The sequence below is a fragment of the Ylistrum balloti genome, unplaced genomic scaffold (genome assembly GCF_031769215.1).
Source record: "Ylistrum balloti isolate Yb309-2 unplaced genomic scaffold, AGI_CSIRO_Ybal_v1 Utg370800, whole genome shotgun sequence".
Lineage (NCBI taxonomy): Eukaryota > Metazoa > Mollusca > Bivalvia > Pectinida > Pectinidae > Ylistrum > Ylistrum balloti.
Window position 1 is genome coordinate 866,442 of NW_026782466.1, and position 22,524 is coordinate 888,965.

The 22,524-nt window shown below is 34.2% G+C and overlaps 1 protein-coding gene across 1 annotated transcript in view; it reads right to left on the minus strand.

Annotated features, from left to right (window-relative positions):
- The window catches only part of LOC132558608 (muscle M-line assembly protein unc-89-like), a 58,927-nt gene that overhangs the window by 32,367 nt on the left and 4,036 nt on the right, over nucleotides 1–22,524 (minus strand). The window contains 21 exon segments of the mRNA XM_060223198.1: nucleotides 433–544; nucleotides 869–1,047; nucleotides 1,983–2,094; nucleotides 2,546–2,724; nucleotides 3,131–3,242; nucleotides 3,757–3,935; nucleotides 4,698–4,809; nucleotides 5,257–5,435; nucleotides 5,843–5,954; nucleotides 6,357–6,535; nucleotides 7,404–7,515; nucleotides 7,985–8,163; nucleotides 12,874–12,994; nucleotides 13,760–13,938; nucleotides 14,208–14,328; nucleotides 14,665–14,843; nucleotides 15,411–15,531; nucleotides 15,640–15,818; nucleotides 16,820–16,940; nucleotides 18,933–19,111; nucleotides 20,188–20,311. Of these exon segments, the coding sequence (XP_060079181.1) occupies nucleotides 433–544; nucleotides 869–1,047; nucleotides 1,983–2,094; nucleotides 2,546–2,724; nucleotides 3,131–3,242; nucleotides 3,757–3,935; nucleotides 4,698–4,809; nucleotides 5,257–5,435; nucleotides 5,843–5,954; nucleotides 6,357–6,535; nucleotides 7,404–7,515; nucleotides 7,985–8,163; nucleotides 12,874–12,994; nucleotides 13,760–13,938; nucleotides 14,208–14,328; nucleotides 14,665–14,843; nucleotides 15,411–15,531; nucleotides 15,640–15,818; nucleotides 16,820–16,940; nucleotides 18,933–19,111; nucleotides 20,188–20,311 (3,070 nt within the window).

Below are 22,524 nucleotides of genomic sequence, written 5' to 3' on the forward strand. Positions count from 1 at the left end.
TCATATTTACAAAGCTTTTCAATTCAAATATGACACCTGACTCTCCGAAATAAGAGGGAAAACAACATCTTTGTTAATGTTATAAAGTGGTAACTGTAATTGGTAAGAGATGCTGTAATTTTATATAGTACTAACCAATAAAGAAATATCTTATTTGTTTTAAATAGTAGTGAGAACAACATCTATATGCAATGACATGAAATCTCCACAAAGACTAGAACTAGCTGAAAAGTCCAATTATTTGATTAAATGAACAAAACACTATAAGGATGTAAAAGCCCTTAACCCTTAACCAAAAAACAGTATTCCAACATTTATTTTTAAAACAAAGTTCTCAAACCTTTCAAAACATCATCTTAAATCAGTTATCAAACAACAACAAGAAAAGCAATACATTATCCTCAAACACAGCCATGTCAGAAACAATCGTACCATGTGATCTCCGGGGCTGGAGTTCCATCCAGTTTACACACCAGACGAACATTCTTGTCTCCCTCAACAGGCTCATATGCCTTGTCAAGTGGTTTTAATACTGTTGGTATTTCTGTAATGTTGACAAAAGGTTATTTCGTGTCGAAAGTAACTACATTAATACATTAAAGAATCAGATAATGGATTTACATTATTTTCTGAAATATCGAAAAATGATGCGTCGGTGTAATTAAAAGCAAAAAATTGACATGCACCAATAGATTTATTTGCACTTACTTGAACGAACACACTAGATAAGTGTTGTGTAACCATTTGTGAACTTAAAAGCATATGTACTTTCTTTTGATAGTAAGGTTCTAGACTTTGAGGTGAATTCGAGTACTCATTTTTGACAGTAAGTGTGGTGTGAGAATTTGTGATATAATTGAGAACTCACTTTTGACAGTAAGTGTGGTATGAGAGTTTGTGGTACCAACAGGTGACGTGGCCACACACTGGTAGTCACCAGAATCCTCACACTTTGGCTGTTTGAACACCAGGGCGGCGCTACCTGTGACTGGGTCCCATTCCATCTTTACATTATCACCAGGGGTTACTTTCTTCCCATCTTTAAGCCTAAAGCACCATTTCAATTACAAAATGCTATTAACATTTTTTAATTTTCAGGATTTTAAGTTAAAAAGTTTATATGAATTATTTGATGTTTACAAATGATATGTGATATAGTACATCACCTCATCCCATCCCTGACTCTCCAAAATACAAGGGAAAACAACATACATTGCAAGCCAAGACAAGAGAACACACGCGACAGCATGATATACTTGTTACAGCCACCATAACATGTTGCAGTATTGAGAGAATGTATTGAAAATGCCTGAAAGTTTGATTCACTGTTTGAATGATTTTGCAATTTGGCATGGGGATGCAAGAAGCAAGGATGCTTATCTTATGCCCATATTTGACAATAAAAGGGACATAACTCTAACAATACAAGGTTACAGGAAAATCCTGTAACATATGTCGAATTCCGTTGCTTCTTGTATCAGAATATCAAATTTGGAAACAATTGAATGGAGAATTACGAAGTTCTTGGTTTTTTTTCTATAACTATTCCCATATTTGGCAATAGAAGGGGCATTACTGCAAGAAATATTCACAAAATTCTTGAAAATGACTTGGTTCCAGCTATTATAGTATGGAATAATTGTAGAAAGTTTCAATAATATCAGTCAATAAATACAGGTAAGAGGAAGGTAACAAGATAAAGTTAATGGACAGACAGCACAGAGTATTCTTTAATACTACCTATGACTGACAGGTGTATAAAAATCCTATTCACAACTGATTTCGTACATTTTGATGTAGTAAACACAAATAACCAAAATATTGTCTTTAAAATAATGTTTCATGTTTGTGTTTCAAAAAGATATAAACAAACAAAAACAAAAGACAGTCAGAACAGACATACATATAGCGAAACTTGGACACCAAACAACGACTGGTTAATAACACTAATAACTAAAGACATGAACATAACACAATCGTACCATGTGACCTCCGGAGCTGGAGTTCCATCCAGTTTACACACCAGACTAACATTCTTGTCTCCCTCAACAGGCTCATATGCCTTGTCAAGTGGTTTAACTACTGTTGGTATTTCTGTAATGTTGCATTTTCAATATTATTTAAATGTATGTTTTCAACACTGACTTTGAGAAAATTTGAATTTCCAAAGTTACTGATTATAAATTTCTGATAGAACTTGTAATCATACAAGATGTTACTGATACTTTAAGGATACGAATGCCAACCCCTGTATTTACACTATCAGGATCAGAAATGGTGCATGAAGACAATTCAATACAAGTTCTGCTTAGAAGTGACACTGACAAGCTATGATTTATTTACTTGTGAGATATAATGTTACTTATATTCTCACGATGATACAAAATGATAAAAAATAAAAAGTAAACAATGGAATTTTTCATTGTGCTACCTTCAAATTTCACTTTTTGTTCAATACTTACTGTCAGAACTGCATAGTGTATTTGAGTACTCATTTTTAACGATACATATTATGTGAGAGATTTTTATTTATATGAAAACTCACTTTTGACTGCAAGTGTCGTATGAGAGTTTGTGGTACCAACAGGTGACGTGGCCACACACTGGTAGTCACCAGAATCCTCACACTTTGACTGTTTGAACACCAGGGCGGCGCTACCTGTTTTGGGGTCCCATTCCATCTTTACATTATCACCAGGGGTAACTTTCTTCCCATCTTTAAGCCTAAAGCATCATTACATTTACCAAATGTTATTTACACTTTTTTAATTTTCACAATCTTAAGTGAACAAGTATGTCTAAACAATCTCATATTTACAAAGCTTTTCATTTTAAACACCATTACTGTCTCTCCAAAATAACAGGGAGAACAACATCTTTGTTAAATGATATAAATCCCCAATTAAAGTTAGAAAAAATCCCATTCATAACTGTTACGGTAGATTTCGATGTATAAAACACAGTGTCTCATCAGAAATTTTTCAAAGCGTTTAAAGTATGAATTAAGAATAAATAAACAAAAAACAAAAGATAATCAATATAGAGATTTATGTAGTGTATTATCTGGACACTAACCAACAACCAGTAAACAACACTAATATCTACAGACACAGATACAACACAATCGTACCATGTGACCTCCGGAGCTGGAAATCCATCCAGTTTACATACCAGACGAACATTCTGATCTCCCTCGACAGGCTCATATGCCTTTTCAAGTGGTTTAACCACTGTAGGAATTTCTGTAATATTACAAAATGATGAAATGTCATTTTGATTTAATCTACATAATATTTATATTGTTTCTGACATTGAATTTCTGAAGTTTTGAATTTCTGAAGCTTACAGCTGATAAAAATGTCCTATTATTTGCATATTCATGCATTATGTTTCTGGTCCTTCAAAAACACAGATGTCAACTGCAGCATTTACATCAAACTGACTAGAAAAGGCCCACAAGGAAAGTTTAACATAAAATCTGCCTTAGAGTGACAATGACAAGATGAGTTTTATTTACATGTATGATGTTGTGTTACTCATATATATTGAACAGCTTGAGGAATAAACAGTATCAAATATACAATACATTGTGTTGCTAGCTAGCTAGCTAGTATACTCGTTTATCAGTACTTACTCAATACAGTAACAGTTTGTGGTGTATTTGAGTTCTCACTTTGACAGTGTGTTTGGTATGACAGTGTGTGTGGTATGACAGTGTGTGTGGTGTGACAGTTTATGTTATATTTAAGTACTCACTTTTGACAGTAAGTGTTGTGTTAGAGTTTGTGGTACCGACAGGTGACTTAGCCACACACTGGTAGTCACCAGAATCCTCACACTTTGGCTGTTTGAACACCAGGGCAGCACTACCTGTGTCTGGGTCCCACTCCATAGCAACGTTATCACCAGGGGTAACTTTCTTTCCATCTTTAAGCCTAAAGCATCATTTCAATTACAAAATGCTAGTTACAATTTTTAACTGCCACCAAAAGATGTAGTGATATTGAGAGGGTGTGTGGGAACTGCATTAAGGAAATAGTTCCCTGCTTAAATGACTTTAAAATATGACAATGGGATGCAAGAAGCAAGGATGTTTAATTTATTCCCATATTTGGCAATAGAAGGGACATAACTCTGACAATACAAGGTAACATGAAAAACCTGAAATATCTGCCAAGTTCCCTTACTTCTTGTATCAGAAAATCAAATTTAGAAAGACGTGAATGAAGAATTAAAATGTTCTTGCCTTTTCTACAGAATGCCCATATTTGACAATAGAAGAGGCATAACTCTGCTAAAAGTAATCACAAAATTCTTAAAGGTGATTTGGTTCCAGCTATTATAATATGGAATAATTGAAGAGAGTTTCATTAAGATCAGTCTATAAATAAAGGTAAGAGGGTGCTAAAAAGATAAAGTTTATGAACAGACAGCACAGGGTATATTTTAATACAACCCTAGGATGACAGGTGTATAAAATCTTATTCACAATTGATTTCGTAGATTTTGATGGAGACAACACAAAGCACCAAAATATTGTCTTCAAATTATTGTTTTAAGTTTGTGTTACGAAAAGATATAAACAAACAAAAACAAAAGACAGTCAGAACAGACATAAATATTGCATAACTTCTTCACCAAACAACAACTGGTAAACAACACTAATAACTAAAGACATGAACATAACACAATCGTACCATGTGATCTCCGGGGCTGGAGTTCCATCCAGTTTACACACCAGACGAACATTCTTGTCTCCCTCAACAGGCTCATATGCCTTGTCAAGTGGTTTTAATACTGTTGGTATTTCTGCAATATTGCATAATGACAAAAGGTCATTTTGATTCATTCTTAATAACATTTAAATGTACGTTTCAACACTGACTTTAAGAAAATTTGAATTTCCAAAGTTACTAATTATAAATTTCTGATTAAACTTGTAATCATACAATATGTTACTGATACTTTAAGGATACGAATGCCAACTCCTGTATTTACACCACCAGGAACAGAAATGGTCCATGAAGAAAATTCAATAAATGGTTAGATTTATTTCCTTGTGTGATGTAACTCATAATTCCTGCAATATTACAGGAATGATAAAAAACATTAAGTGTACACTGTTATATTCATTGTGTTACATTCAACTATTCACTTTTTAACTGTTTCCCACTGTCAGAACTGCATAGTGTATTTGAGTACTCATTATTAACAATATGTATTATGGGAGAGATTGTGATATATATGAGAACTCACTTTTGACTGCAAGTGTCGTGTTAGAGTTTGTGGTACCAACAGGTGACTTAGCCACACACTGGTAGTCACCAGAATCCTCACACTTTGACTGTTTGAACACCAGGGCGGCACTACCTGTGTTGGCGTCCCATTCCATCTTTACATTATCACCAGGGGTAACTTTCTTCCCATCTTTAAGCCTAAAGCATCATTTCATTTACCAAATGTTATTTTCCTTCCTTTAATCCTCATGCTTTTAAGTAAACAAGTACACCTAAACTACCTCATATTTACAAAGCTTTTCATTTCAGATACCATTACTGACTCTCCAAAATAACAGGGAGAACAACATCTTTGTTAAATGATATAAATCCCCACTTAAAGTTAGAAAAAATCCCATTCATAACTGTTACGGTAGATTTTGATGTATAAAACACAAAGTCATATCGAAAATTTTTTCAAAGGGTTTAAAGTATGAATTAAGAATAAATAAACAAAAAACAAAAGATAATCAACATAGAGATTTATGTAGTGTGTAATCAGGACTCCAACCAAAAACCAGTAAACAACACTAATATCTACAGACACAGATACAACACAATCGTACCATGTGACCTCCGGAGCTGGAAATCCATCCAATTTACATACCAGACGAACATTCTGATCTCCCTCGACAGGCTCATATGCCTTGTCAAGTGGTTTAACCACTGTAGGAATTTCTGTAATATTACAAAATGAGGACAGGTCTTTTTTATTTATTCTACATAATATTTACATTGTTTCTGACATTAAATTTCTGAAGATTTCAATTTCTGGAGCTGTAATATTTACATATTTCTGCATTATGTTCCTGGTCCTTTAAGAATACAGATATCATCTGCAGCATTTACACCAAATTGACTAGAAATGGGCCACAAGGAAAATTTAACACAATATCTGCCTTAGAGTGACAATGACAAGCTGAGTATTATTTATTCACTTATATGATTACTCACATTTTTTGGACAGCTTGATGAATAAGCAAGATGAAGTATACATTACATTGTGCCATAAGCTAGTATACTTGCTTTTCACTAATTACTTATTACAGTAAGAGTTTTTTAGGATATTTAAGTACTCACTTTTGACAGTAAGTGTTGTGTTAGAGTTTGTGGTACCAACAGGTGACTTAGCCACACACTGGTAGTCACCAGAATCCTCACACTTTGGCTGTTTGAACACCAGGGCGGCGCTACCTGTGTCTGGGTCCCATTCCATCTTAACATTATCACCAGGTGTAACTTTCTTCCCATCTTTAAGCCTAGGGCATCATTTCAATTACAAAATGCTATTTATACTTTTTAACCTTCATGATTTTAAATTAACAAGTTTATGTAAATTATTTGATAGTCACAAGTTATAAGTGATATAGTAGATCATCTCATCAAATCCCTGTTTCTCCAAAATACAAGGGTGAACAACATCTTTCCTAAATAACATAAATCTCCACATAAATGCACATTGCAAGCCAGAACAAGAGCATTGCAAATGGGAGCATGAAACCTGCTACCTGTTTCTGAGTCCCACTCCATAGCAACATGTTCATTGGAGACAATCTTTTCACCATTTTTAAGCCTAACATCAAATTTAATATCATTAAAATATCTATAAGTAAAATCAAATTGAGAAAACCAACTAAACTACAATTTAGAATTTTTTCTTTAGATAAAAATATTTTTAACGTTGAGGAAGCCAACAATATTAAATAAAGTTATTCAGTATAAAAATATATATCAAATATTATATTTTGAAATGAAGATATAACCTAGAAAAGATTTAATTTTCAAAAACATGAACAAAACCTTAAGACTACATACACTTGAAGACTATAGACATTAACACAGGCACCAACATTCTTAGCCAACAGACACCAATACTCTTAAATTACTGACACCAACTCTAAGACTACAGACACCAACACAGACACCAACACTCTTTGACTCCAGACACCAACACAGACACCAACACTATAAGACTACAGACACCAACACAGACACCAACACACTAAGACTACAGACACCAACATTCTTTGACTCCAGACACCAACACGGACACCAACACTCTTTGACTCATGACACCAACATTCTAAGACTACAAACTAACTACAAACACACAACAAAGAATCATACCATGTGACCTCCGGAGCTGGAAATCCATCAAGTTTACACACCAGACAAACATTCTGATCTCCCTCAACAGGCTCATATGCCTTGTCAAGTGGTTTAACCACTGTAGGAATTTCTGTAATACAATGTATTGGGAAACAACTTTTATCCTTTACTATGATTGATGTTTTGAATTCTTTTCTTTTCCTTTTTTCTTCTTGAGCTTTGAGAAGGCTTCAATAAGATATATTTCCTCTAATAAAATATGAATATCCGTCATTTTATACTAATTACATAGCCCAAATTAATAACTGGAAAATATCTCTGAAAAATCATTTAGCATGGATGTTAACATTAACAATGTAGAAAGTGTCAGAATGGATACAGAACATTGTATGAATGCAATGTGTCACAGTAAATACAGAATTATAAGTTTTACGTAATCAAATGCAGTTTTGCAGTATTTCTTTGGATCATCATTTGTGACAATGACTGTTGAGTACTCACATTTTACAATAGTTTTGTGTGAGACTTTGTGGTATTTTGAGTACTCACTTTTGACAGTAAGAGTGGTGTGAGTGTTTGTGGTATATCTGAGTACTCACTTTTGACAGTAAGTGTTGTGTTAGAGTTTGTTGTACCGACAGGTGACTTAGCCACACACTGGTAGTCACCAGAATCCTCACACTTTGGTTGTTTGAACACCAGGGCAGCGTTACCAGTGGCTGGATCCCACTCCGATATTATGTTGCCATCAGGAATCATTTCCTTACCATCTTTTATCCTAGCATCATGAATTTGAAAATAATTACTTTTATGAATATTACTGAGTTTAGTGAACAGATTGATGAAATTTCTTAACAGTAAGTTTTAAAGAACATCTACCCTATTTTTCATTCTATCCTACACATTTTTTGGCACTGCACCTCTGCGAGCAAACAGATTTTGAACATCTCAATTCTATAGTCTATCATGAGAACCTCATAACCAACTAACTAGATTATTGTCTATTGTTTCACTCTAAGATGTTGGGTGACACAGGTGTAACAGTAGTTCCTCATGAACTCATGAATGGAGAAGCATTTATGAAATCTTTTACTTTACATACATGTACATGCAGGTCATGGTGACCTGATTAAAGTGTACATCATTTTCATCTGGACATCTTTAATAGTTATCAAACCAATATAACACTAACATATAGAAAAAGGTCAGTGACCTTGACATGACCTTAACAGAGGTCAACGTATTGAAGAATTAAATGATTCCATAAATATTACAAAAGTCTATCAAGGTCACCTTTAAATAACAAATATCTGTTACTAAGTCCACATCTAAATAACAAATATCTATCTAGAAAGGTCAGTGTATAGTAACTGAATGAATGATAATTTGTGTATACAAACACACTACACTATGTTACACTACCCACATACAGTGTATTATAACTGAATGACAATCAGTGTATACAAACACACTACACTATGTTACACTACCCACATACAGTGTATTATAACTGAATGACAATTAGTGTATACAAACACACTACACTATGTTACACTACCCACATACAGTGTATTATAACTGAATGACAATTAGTGTATACAAACACACTACACTATGTTACACTACCCACATACAGTGTATTATAACTGAATGACAATTAGTGTATACAAACACACTACACTATGTTACACTACCCACATACAGTGTATTATAACTGAATGACAATTAGTGTATACAAACACTAATTACACTATGTTACACTACCCACATACAGTGTATTATAACTGAATGACAATTAGTGTATACAAACACACTACACTATGTTACACTACCCACATACAGTGTATTATAACTGAATGACAATTAGTGTATACAAACACAACACACACTGAATGACAATTAGTGTATACAAACACACTATGTTACACTACCCACATACAGTGTATTATAACTGAATGACAATTAGTGTATACAAACACACTACACTATGTTACACTACCCACATACAGTGTATTATAACTGAATGACAATTAGTGTATACAAACACACTACACTATGTTACACTACCCACATACAGTGTATTATAACTGAATGACAATTAGTGTATACAAACACACACTACACTATGTTACACTACCCACATACAGTGTATTATAACTGAATGACAATTAGTGTATACAAACACACTACACTATGTTACACTACCCACATACAGTGTATTATAACTGAATGACAATTAGTGTATACAAACACACTAACTACACTATGTTACACTACCCACATACAGTGTATTATAACTGAATGACAATTAGTGTATACAACACACTACCCACATACTACACTATGTTACAAACACACTACCCACATACAGTGTATTATAACTGAATGACAATTAGTGTATACAAACACACTACACTATGTTACACTACCCACATACAGTGTATTATAACTGAATGACAATTAGTGTATACAAACACACACTACACTATGTTACACTACCCACATACAGTGTATTATAACTGAATGACAATTAGTGTATACAAACACACTACACTATGTTACACTACCCACATACAGTGTATTATAACTGAATGACAATTAGTGTATACAAACACACTACACTATGTTACACTACCCACATACAGTGTATTATAACTGAATGACAATTAGTGTATACAAACACACTACACTATGTTACACTACCCACATACAGTGTATTATAACTGAATGACAATTAGTGTATACTAACACTAATTACACTATGTTACACTACCCACATACAGTGTATTATAACTGAATGACAATTAGTGTATACAAACACACTACACTATGTTACACTACCCACATACAGTGTATTATAACTGACAATTATGACAACTACCCACATAGTGTATTATAACTGAATGACAACTACACACTACACTATGTTACACTACAAACACACCACATACAGTGTATTATAACTGAATGACAATTAGTGTATACAAACACACTACACTATGTTACACTACCCACATACAGTGTATTATAACTGAATGACAATTAGTGTATACAAACACACTACACTATGTTACACTACCCACATACAGTGTATTATAACTGAATGACAATTAGTGTATACAAACACACTACACTATGTTACACTACCCACATACAGTGTATTATAACTGAATGACAATTAGTGTATACAAACACACTAACTACACTATGTTACACTACCCACATACAGTGTATTATAACTGAATGACAATTAGTGTATACAAACACACTACACTATGTTACACTACCGCACATACAGTGTATTATAACTGAATGACAATTAGTGTATACAAACACTAATTACACTATGTTACACTACCCACATACAGTGTATTATAACTGAATGACAATTAGTGTATACAAACACACTAACTACACTATGTTACACTACCCACATACAGTGTATTATAACTGAATGACAATTAGTGTATACAAACACACTACACTATGTTACACTACCCACATACAGTGTATTATAACTGAATGACAATTAGTGTATACAAACACACTACACTATGTTACACTACCCACATACAGTGTATTATAACTGAATGACAATTAGTGTATACAAACACACTACACTATGTTACACTACCCACATACAGTGTATTATAACTGAATGACAATTAGTGTATACAAACACACTACACTATGTTACACTACCCACATACAGTGTATTATAACTGAATGACAATTAGTGTATACAAACACATTAACTACACTATGTTACACTACCCACATACAGTGTATTATAACTGAATGACAATTAGTGTATACAAACACACTACACTATGTTACACTACCCACATACAGTGTATTATAACTGAATGACAATTAGTGTATACACCCAACACACAATTAGTGTATACAAACACACTACACTATGTTACACTACCCACATACAGTGTATTATAACTGAATGACAACTTAGTGTATTATACTGAAACATTAGTGTATACAAACACACTACACTATGTTACACTACCCACATACAGTGTATTATAACTGAATGACAATTAGTGTATACAAACACTAACTACACTATGTTACACTACCCACATACAGTGTATTATAACTGAATGACAATTAGTGTATACAAACACACTATGTTACACTACCCACATACAGTGTATTATAACTGAATGACAATTAGTGTATACAAACACACTAACTACACTATGTTACACTACCCACATACAGTGTATTATAACTGAATGACAATTAGTGTATACAAACACACTACACTATGTTACACTACCCACATACAGTGTATTATAACTGAATGACAATTAGTGTATACAAACACACTACACTATGTTACACTACCCACATACAGTGTATTATAACTGAATGACAATTAGTGTATACAAACACACTACACTATGTTACACTACCCACATACAGTGTATTATAACTGAATGACAATTAGTGTATACAAACACACTAACTACACTATGTTACACTACCCACATACAGTGTATTATAACTGAATGACAATTAGTGTATACAAACACACTACACTATGTTACACTACCCACATACAGTGTATTATAACTGAATGACAATTAGTGTATACAAACACACTACACTATGTTACACTACATACAGTGTATTATAACTGAATGACAATTAGTGTATACAAACACACTACACTATGTTACACTACCCACATACAGTGTATTATAACTGAATGACAATTAGTGTATACAAACACACTACACTATGTTACACTACCCACATACAGTGTATTATAACTGAATGACAATTAGTGTATACAAACACACTACACTATGTTACACTACCCACATACAGTGTATTATAACTGAATGACAATTAGTGTATACAAACACTAACTACACTATGTTACACTACCCACATACAGTGTATTATAATTGAATGACAATTAGTGTATACAAACACACTACACTATGTTACACTACCCACATACAGTGTATTATAACTGAATGACAATTAGTGTATACAAACACACTACACTATGTTACACTACCCACCTACAGTGTATTATAACTGAATGACAATTAGTGTATACAAACACACTACACTATGTTACACTACCCACATACAGTGTATTATAACTGAATGACAATTAGTGTATACAAACACACTACACTATGTTACACTACCCACATACAGTGTATTATAACTGAATGACAATTAGTGTATACAAACACACTACACTATGTTACACTACCCACATACAGTGTATTATAACTGAATGACAATTAGTGTATACAGTGTATTATAACTGAAACACACACACTACACTATGTTACACTACCCACATACAGTATATTATAACTGAATGACAATTAGTGTATACTAAAACTGTGTTTAACTAGACATTAGGACAGACAATACAACAGACAGTGTATACAGATTATACCATGAAACACATTGACTATCTACATGACAACAGAAAGCTGCGTACCACGAGATTTGAGGACTAGGAAAGCCATCCACCAGACACTCTAGTCGTACAGACTTTCCCCCTTCAGTAGTGGTATAAGTCTTGTCTAGAGGCTTCTTAAAAGTTGGTTTCACATCTGGTTCTGAAAGGTAAGTACTTACTAGAGAAAAACAAGTTTGCTACCAGTTATGTCAGGTATACAGAGATTGGCTCCGATGTTAGTATAGTACGAATACATTCAAAGTAGATAATATGTGTTTTGTTTATGTGAAATGTAGACAATACTTAAAGATGGTACTTATTAGTTGTATTTCATGTGTGCAAAAAAAATTGGATGGGAAGAGACAGTCTTTGTTTAAAACAACAGACATTCTAGGGAACAGTGTATGTTTGTGTTGTTGAAAGTACCTGTTTGTTTTGTATTCACAAGAAACTAAACATGTTTTCAAGCTTCCACTTGCTCTGGCAAGCACCCCTTGTATGAAAGTATCGAGTCAGGCCTGTGTTGATATAACTTTAAGGTATCCCTTGGAACACAAGATCTTTGTAACACACAGTTGTCCTGTGTATTTTAAGGTGATTTCTATTGCCAAATCAGTACCTTCCATGAATTTGTATCCATTGGAGATGAATATACGCAATCCTTTAGACGGCAAATACAACAATTGAAAGGATGAAGATAGTCTCTCAGCACCCCTTAGGGCAGAACAAATAGATCTGTTACACAAAGGTGTCCTTGTGTTAACATCTTGCATGAGTTTGTCTTAATTACAAATAAATGAAGAATGTTTCCATCCTTTTGCCATTTTCAATGGCAACCACTTGCTCTGGCAAGCAACCTTGGTATAAGCATGGAGGTGATCATACTCAGCAAGAATTGCTGATTCAAAATAAAATTGGTACTCACTTTTGATGGTCAGTTTGGTTGGAGAATTTGTTGTACCAGCAGAAGATTTGGCCACACATTCATAATTTCCAGAATCACCAGATTTTGGATGTTTGAATACTAAAGAAGCTGTACAGGTGGCAGCATCCCATTCCATCTTTACATTGTCACTTGCAGATAACTTCTTACCATCCTTTGTCCTGTAGCAAAATGACAGAAACTATTGTTAAAAAATCAGAAAAATGAAAATAAATCATCCCTTTAACTTTTCAAAATTTTAAACTTTAGATTACATAAGTTTTGAGGAAAAAGATATGCAAAATTGAAAGCATTTTACCTTGGATTATAACAATAGTTTTCATTTTCTTTTATCATCTACTGATGAAAAAAGGATTTGTGCATCAATTCCTTAACCAGAACACATGATTTCCATACAAATTCTAAAACTTATTGAAGGAGAGTTACATACCAGGAGATTTCAGGAACTGGGTTTCCATCCACTTTACATTTCAGACACACATTTTCATCAGATTCTAAAGCATTATACTCTTTATCCAATGGCTCCTTGACTGATGGTGCTCTTTCTGGTTCTAAAGCAAGCAATAATTTGTTGAAGTGAAATTTCATTCTATTATCAGTTAAATCCATTCATTATAAAAGTAATTCTTCCTCTTCAATAGCTGATATTTCTCAAACAACAAAGAGTATTTCCAGTAATGATGGCTGGATTTTGTGATTTTGTATTTCTGGATCCACTGTATGCAGAAAATGTTCATTAAAACAGTACAATATTCATCAAGCGACAGGACAGAATATTTTTTTCAAATAAATAAATTCAGTTTAAAATTTGATGGTGGTTAAAAAAATTTTGTTTCTGCCTATGATACTTGAATTGAAAGCCTTCCTGGTTGTTGTGTGGGACTTACCTTTAACTGTGAGTGTTGTAGCAGATTTAACCGTCCCTATTGTAGAAGTAGCCACACACTCGTATTTGCCAGAGTTTGACACACTCACACCAGTAAACACAAGAGCCGCTACACCAGTTTTGGCATCCCATTCAAACTTCATGTTTTCAGTAGCTTCCAACTTCTTTCCATCTTTGGTCCTATAAAGACAGTAAGGTTATGTGTCAAAATTACCCCAATTTTTACTGACAAAAATGTAAACCAAAAAATGTCTTTGATATATGAACAGTAAGGCTTGCATGTACATTTGTGTTGTATTTTTCAGAAAATCATTATTTCTTGAATATGTTTAAAAAAGACCAGCTAATCATGTCTCAGATGGAATATGTCAAGGTGCTAACATTTGACCTCACCATATTGAAAAAAAACTTAGGTATATGACACTCACTCATCTTAAGAAATAAAATTTGCTATCAAAAATTACAACTAAGGGGGATAACTCTTCATTATTCAACCAGAGAAGAACAAAACCTTCAGTATACAATACTACCCTGTCCAAAGAAACAAACTTTCAGAAGTTAGGTGTAGACATGTAAAGACAGCACATAAATTATGGGCTGGATGAAAATATGTTTATATGATCCAGCCAGTTGAGGGGAAAATCGTTCTAAGGAATGCTTCATCCAATGAATTTGTATTTAAGAAAAATGTATTTGAGAAATGACCATCATAAAATGCAAAACACAAATAAAAATTAATGTACCAACCAGGAAATCTCTGGGCATGGATTGCCCTCCATTTTGCACTGAAGACGAACAGTTTCTTTGCTCTCTACAAAACTGTATTCTTTCTTAAGAGCATCCACAACAGCTGGTTTCTTTTCAGGTTCTGCAAATAAATCAACATATGAACTAACAAACTGAATTGAATTAATTTATTTGACTGCAGTAAAATGATTTAGAAGGAAACTGCAAATATGATTTTGATTAGACTTACTTTTGACAGCCACATTTGTCGAACAGGACACTGAGCCAGCAGAAGATAAAGCTGAACATTCATAACAGCCAGAATCTGCTTCAGTCAAACTCTTGAACTTCAGGGTAGCTTTACCAGTTTCTGCATCCCATTCCAGACCATGCTTGCTTCCACTGACCAAAGTCTTTCCATCTTTTTTCCTGATAGAACACATTTTACATGTCAGTATCACTGGACAACCTTTGATCTCAATTTTTCTTGAATCATTAGTTTGCTACAATTGGACACTATTTTTCCTGCAGCGGAATCAAGTCTGATTAAACCGTAACAAACTGAGCCCCACTACCAATAAGGTGGCCGGTGTGGAGTAACCTACCATAGGATATCTGTTGAGGGATGATCTAATAAAAGACTTCTAATGTGGGATGACCTATGTAAGATGTCTGGTGTGGGGTGACCTATGTAAGATGTCTGGTGTGGGGTGACCTATGTAAGATGTCTGGTGTGGGAAGACTTATCATAAGATGTCTGGAGTAAGGTAACCTACCATAAGTTGTTTGGTGTGGAGTAACCTAGATGTTTACCTACCATAAGATGTCTGGTGTGGGGAGACATCATAAGATGTCTGGTGTGGGGATACTTATCATAAGATGTCTGGTGTGGGGTAACCTACCATAAGATGTCTGGTGTGTGGTAACCTACCTTAAGATGTCTGATGTGGGGTAACATGTTTGGTGTGGAGTAACCTAGATGGTTACCTACCATAAGATGTCTGGTGTGGGGAGACTTATCATAATATGTCTGGTGTGGGGAGACTTATCATAAAATGTCTGGTGTAGGGAGACTTATCATAAGATGTCTGGTGTGGGGAGACTTATCATAAGATGTTTGGTGTGGGGAAACTATCATAAAATGCTTTGTATGGAGTGACCTAGATGATGACCTACCATAAGATGTCTATTGAGGTGTGACCTACTACAAGACTAGTGTGGGGTGACCTATTGTAATATGTTGTGTGTGGGTGACCTATTATAAGATGTCTGGTGTGGGTGACCTATTATAAGATATCTGGTGTGGGGAGACCTATTATAAGATGTCTGGGGTGGGGTGACTTATTGTAAGATGTTGTGTATGGGTGACCTACCATAAGACTTCTGGTGTGGGGTGACCTATTGTAAGATGTGGTGTGTGGGTGACCTACCATAAGACTTCTGGTGTGGGGTGACCATCCACTTGACACTGAAGTGTAGCCTTGGTATCCGTGGTAATAAAGGAATACTCTTTATCTAAGGCTTTCTTCACTGTAGGGGCCCTTGCTGGCTCTAGACAAAAAAAAGCTTATTTCAATATAATAAATTTCTATTATCAAAACAATGATTTTTTTATTCTTCTTTTCTTTTTATCTCATCTAAATTACAAAATTACATTTTCAAAACTTGAATGAAAAGTATATTTCATTAAAATTATAAATTTGAATTAATTTTTTATACTTTGAGATATTGATCAAATGATTACATAAGGTTTGATTAATGGGTTTCTAATAAAGAATTCACTATTTATACAAAAATGTTCAAAGCAAAGTCATTAATCACTACATGATAGTAAAACACATTTCAGCTATAGATATATATATGTAATATGTCATAAAGTCAGTTTGTAAATAAATAAACCAAGAGAAAACACACATACACTGATGTAGTTAGAAAAAGCAGTGGTGAATTAGCCAGCAATCAATACACACAACACTAGTAGGCCCTGTGTATTATCAGTAGTAGAAATGATTGTCCTATATAGATCTGCTCCAATGTATCAGTAATGGTTCAGTTCTCAGGATTCAATGATATTGTTTTTACAGCTTTTTGCTTTGTTGCTTTTGATATATGAAACAAGATTTACAATATATCACATGAACAGCCAGTTCTAAATTGATAGTTGATACATGTACCTAATGAATATCACAAAGGATATCTTGAAAAATAGAAATCAAATGGAACACTGAAAAAAATATCTAATGTACTGATACTGAGAACCAAGTTTTATCAAAGTGGTTGAGAAAATTCTGATCCTTGTACACCTTCCACAACCCCATCATTTGAAAAGACAGACATCGAGAATCCTGTACACCTATCTTCTGGACAGATGGACAACCTGACTTTAGGTTGTACACCTCCCTAAACCCCATCTTCTGGACAGACAATCACTCTGATTCCTGTACCCCTCCCTAAACCCCATCTTCTGGACAGACAATCACTCTGATTCCTGTACCCCTCCCTAAACCCCATCTTCTGGGCAGACAATCACTCTGATTCCTGTACCCCTCCCTAAACCCCATCTTCTGGACAGACAATCACTCTGATTCCTGATATTTGTATCACTCTGATCCTCTACCAAACCCCATCCTCTGTACAGACAAATATCTTGCCCTCCCTAAACCCCATCTTCTGGGCAGACAATCACTCTGATTCCTGTACCCCTCCCTAAACCCCATCTTCTGGAGAGACAATCACTCTGATATTTGTACACCTCTACCAAACCCCTCCTCTGTACAGACAAATATCTTGATTCTTGTATACCTCCCAAACCCCCTTTTCTGGACAAACAGACACCCTGATTCCTCCTTGACATTTGGACAGAAAGACCTCCCCAAACCTTCTTGTAAACGACAGATTTATTTCCTTACATTTTAAAATCTGAAAAGCGATGATTATGCCAATTACATTGGAAAAACACTGACGATAGCAAAAGTGTTAAGAAGTTATTTCAAAGATAAAAATGGCATAAAAATAGCTCATATCATTCAATTTATTTTGGTAAGAAAACAAGCTCTGTTATTTGCTTTTAGAATTTTATAGCACCGACGTGTGTGTAGCTTAAGCAGCAATATTACCAGGTATTTGACTTACTAATTCCTGTCATACAATGGTTTGTTCCAACTGAAACATACATATGTACATCATAACTTTCTCAATAGCCAACATGTACTGTTTCCATTCAACCCTCACAGCTCTGTCCTGAAACATGAATCTTCATCACAAAAAGTGTACATGTCTCGTTGTTGTCTATCAACTTACGTTTTCCAACAAGGCTGGGTATATGGTCCACTACAACAGTTTTCTTCAACAAGTCAGATATTTTGTAATATTTCAAACTTCCAAGAAATTTATGAAGTACATAAATCATTTATTTTCTAAATATCCTCACCTCTACAAAATTTTATGTGACCCTATAACCTGAAAGTTTGGACCTCTTTCAAGTGATTTAATGGACCTTCCAAGACCATGACTGCTTAAAGCATCCAAGTGATGAAGACTTACTGTCTACAATAAAAGTTGTCGAGCAGGAACATGAGCCTGCAGTGGATGACACGATACAGGTGTATTTTCCTGAGTCCTTCAAAGTAAGACTCTTGAACCACAGGGTGGAGATACCAGAATCAGCATTCCACTCAATGGTCAAATTGTCACTCGGGCTTAGCTTTTTATTATCCTTCACCCTGTCAGAAACCAAACAGTTACTTTTACTCAGAAACCAAACAGTTATTTTTACTCAGAAACCAAATGGTAACTTTTACTTAGAAACCAAACAGTTATTTTTACTCAGAAACCAAACAGTTATTTTTACTCTGAAACCAAACAGTTACTTTTACTCAGAAACCAAACAGTTATTTTTACTCAGAAACCAAACAGTTATTTTTACTCAGAAACCAAATGGTAACTTTTACTTAGAAATCACGCAGTTATTTTTACTCAGAAACCAAACAGTTATTTATACTCAGAAACCAAACGGTTATTCTTACTCAGAAACCAAACGGTTATTTATACTCAGAAACCAAACGGTTAACCAAACCACGGTTATTTATTCAGAAACCAAACAGTTATTTATACTCAGAAACCAAACGGTTATTCTTACTCAGAAACCAAACGGTTATTTATACTCAGAAACCAAACGGTTATTTTTACTCAGAAACCAAACGGTTATTTATACTCAGAAACCAAACGGTTATTTATACTCAGAAACCAAACGGTTATTCTTACTCAGAAACCAAACGGTTATTTTTACTCAGAAACCAAACGGTTATTTTTACTCAGAAACCACACGGTTATTTTTATCTTTATATCTTAATTGTATAATTCTTAAACATTTATGAAATCAAGTGTAGTCATCGAAATAGGGATTTTGACCAAATCTTCAAAATTTGGAATTTTCACCAATACTTCAAAATACAGATTTTAATTAAAGTTCAATGTAAGCATGATTTTCTATTAATGAATAATGAGATGCTACAAATATTAAAATTAATAACAAAGGCCATTTGTACAGCAAGGAGATATGTTGTAAGATAACAACATCAATCACCATGGAAACCAAATTTTGACAGCCAATATTCACTATTAAAGCTATGTACATTTATTGAAACTGATACTTTATGGACAATATTGCAAAACTATTAAGAGTTTCATAAGCTATGCAAATTTTTCCAATTTGAATCCTGGAGCTACTTTGTTTACGTAGAGTCATAGCTTTATGATTTTAAAGTGGAAGATGTTCATGGATTGGATGAAATCTTACCATGACACTTCGGGCAGAGGTTTGCCCTCCACCTGGCACTGTATTTTGATGTTAGTGTCCGAGTCCAAGCAGCGATACTCTTTTTCGAGTTTTGTAACAAAATCAGGACTCACATAGGCGGGCTCTATAATGGGACACAAATGGGGCATTACACAATCAGTCAACCTCATAAAGCATGTAACAGTCTATGCTTTTTTATTTTAACATGTTCGAGATTGAGGCTCCAATTACTGATTTTTTTTATATGTAATTTAGATGCTAGTTAACATCTAAAGCACTATGCATTTTAAAGATGTAAATATAAACATACTCTATATCGATATTCGTTGATTTTCCAGAGAGGATTATTTTAGGAGAAAAGCAACAGTTTTCTTAAAAGTTAAAAATTTACTCAGTATGTTTTGCTTTATTAGTAACAAACTCAATTTAAAACACAACCTCAGATCTTTAAATAAAAGGATTAATGAAAATCACACACTAAGCTGATGTTGTTGTTATGAAAGCCCCAAAAAAGAGTAGAAAAAAGTTATATTCATATTCACAATAAGAACAAATATACTGTAGAAAAAAGATATGATGACAGAAGAAAAGTATAGTAAAGTAAATGTAATAGTTTTAGACATAATCACAGTCTTTGACAATTAAAGTTAGACAACAGGGAAAGATCACTAGATGTTAAAAAGATGACAAGCAATGGAAAAAGGAGGACGACATTTTGGTTGACAGTGTGAATATAGAATTGGTACCTAGTAAAAGGAAAAAAGGCACCTGTAGTTGATCACATCAACAGGAAATCAGTTCAAAATGGATTTTATAAAACACAATAAAAACCAGCACCACAGAACTATGATAACCCATCACAACTTCCTGTTGATAAGTGGGAGGAAGGATGAGGCTCAAAGGCTCAAACTAGTAACTAACCTCTTGCTTGCTTTGTGAACACCCTACAGCTAAGGCAAAAGGACATTTTGGCACCAGCTGATGCTCATAAGATGACACAGGCTTGATTCTCGAAAAATTCCAGCATTGAAATGATATGACTACCAATCAGAAAATGTTTTTGACAAATATATACCTTACCTTATACAGCAATGTTATTTTAAAGATTTTTCTCTCTTTGCTCTTATGCATGTCTTTCTTACATAATCAAGAAATAGCAACAATGTCACCAAACGAAGAATGAGGGAGGAAAAGATAGGTTGAAGTCCTGTAAACTCCAAAGTTCTCTAAGTTCATTTAAAAAAAAAGGCAAATAAGCAAAAATGGTTAATCAACTATTTAATATATATGTATTATAAAAAGAAATATATGCTGTTATTTGATATTGAAGCAGTTTTCAAAATAATATATGAAGTAAGTCAGTAAAATGTTTTGTCCAAAGAATCAAAAACCAAAACAGACTCCAAAGTCAATGCTATTAATTAGTGAGAAAATCAACTGTACCATAAGAACAAGTATCAATATATGTCTGAGAACCACAACAAACCACGCTGGGGAGGGGGATCATGAGTGACAGCAAATCTAGGGTAGGGAGGGCACGCCCTACCATACCGTGTGTGGTCGGACCGCAGGGCGCTGTGATGCTTGTCACTCCTGTTATCCAGTTCCCGGAGTAAAGGTAGAACTAACGTCCGAAATTTGATCAGTTTAAAGTCAATTGGTAGTTAGTGGGTTAGAGTGTATGGATATGTAGTATGACTTGACAGATTATTAATTTACACCCAAAAAATCCATGAAAATCATTACAAATGATAATAACTATTGCAGCCTGATGATAGAAATTACCAGCAAGAATGTGCTGGTTTTAACAGGAAAAAAACCATCATCACCATCCACAACAGTCCAGATTTGAAAGAAGTATAGCACAGTTACAACTCCATCAGAAACATAACTAGCCAACTGTTCTGTTATATCAGACACAATCAATGCAGCACCAACAATCACCAACATAATCAATCACATGAAAATACAACCAACATGAGAACCAAACGATGAATAATGTCATTCACTAGACATCACCGGTCAGGATGACCTTTGACCTCTTTACTTTCTTCTGTTGACCAGTGTGTCCAGTTGAAGTTCAGTAATCATAATGGTTTTAAATAATAATAAAGTTTTTTTGTACCCCAAGTATAACGACCCTCAACTATTTCCAAATCTTGTATATATCAATTTTAGTATGTGTCGTGTGTAACAGGTAACTGTTTCCATGACAACATTGATATTTAGGTGTTAACGAAACAAGAGGTCCATTCAATCAAATTGATTTCAACATTTTTTTGGATATGTAGGACTCTATACTTGGTTTGGGTTTATTTTTTTCAAGTCAATCTTACT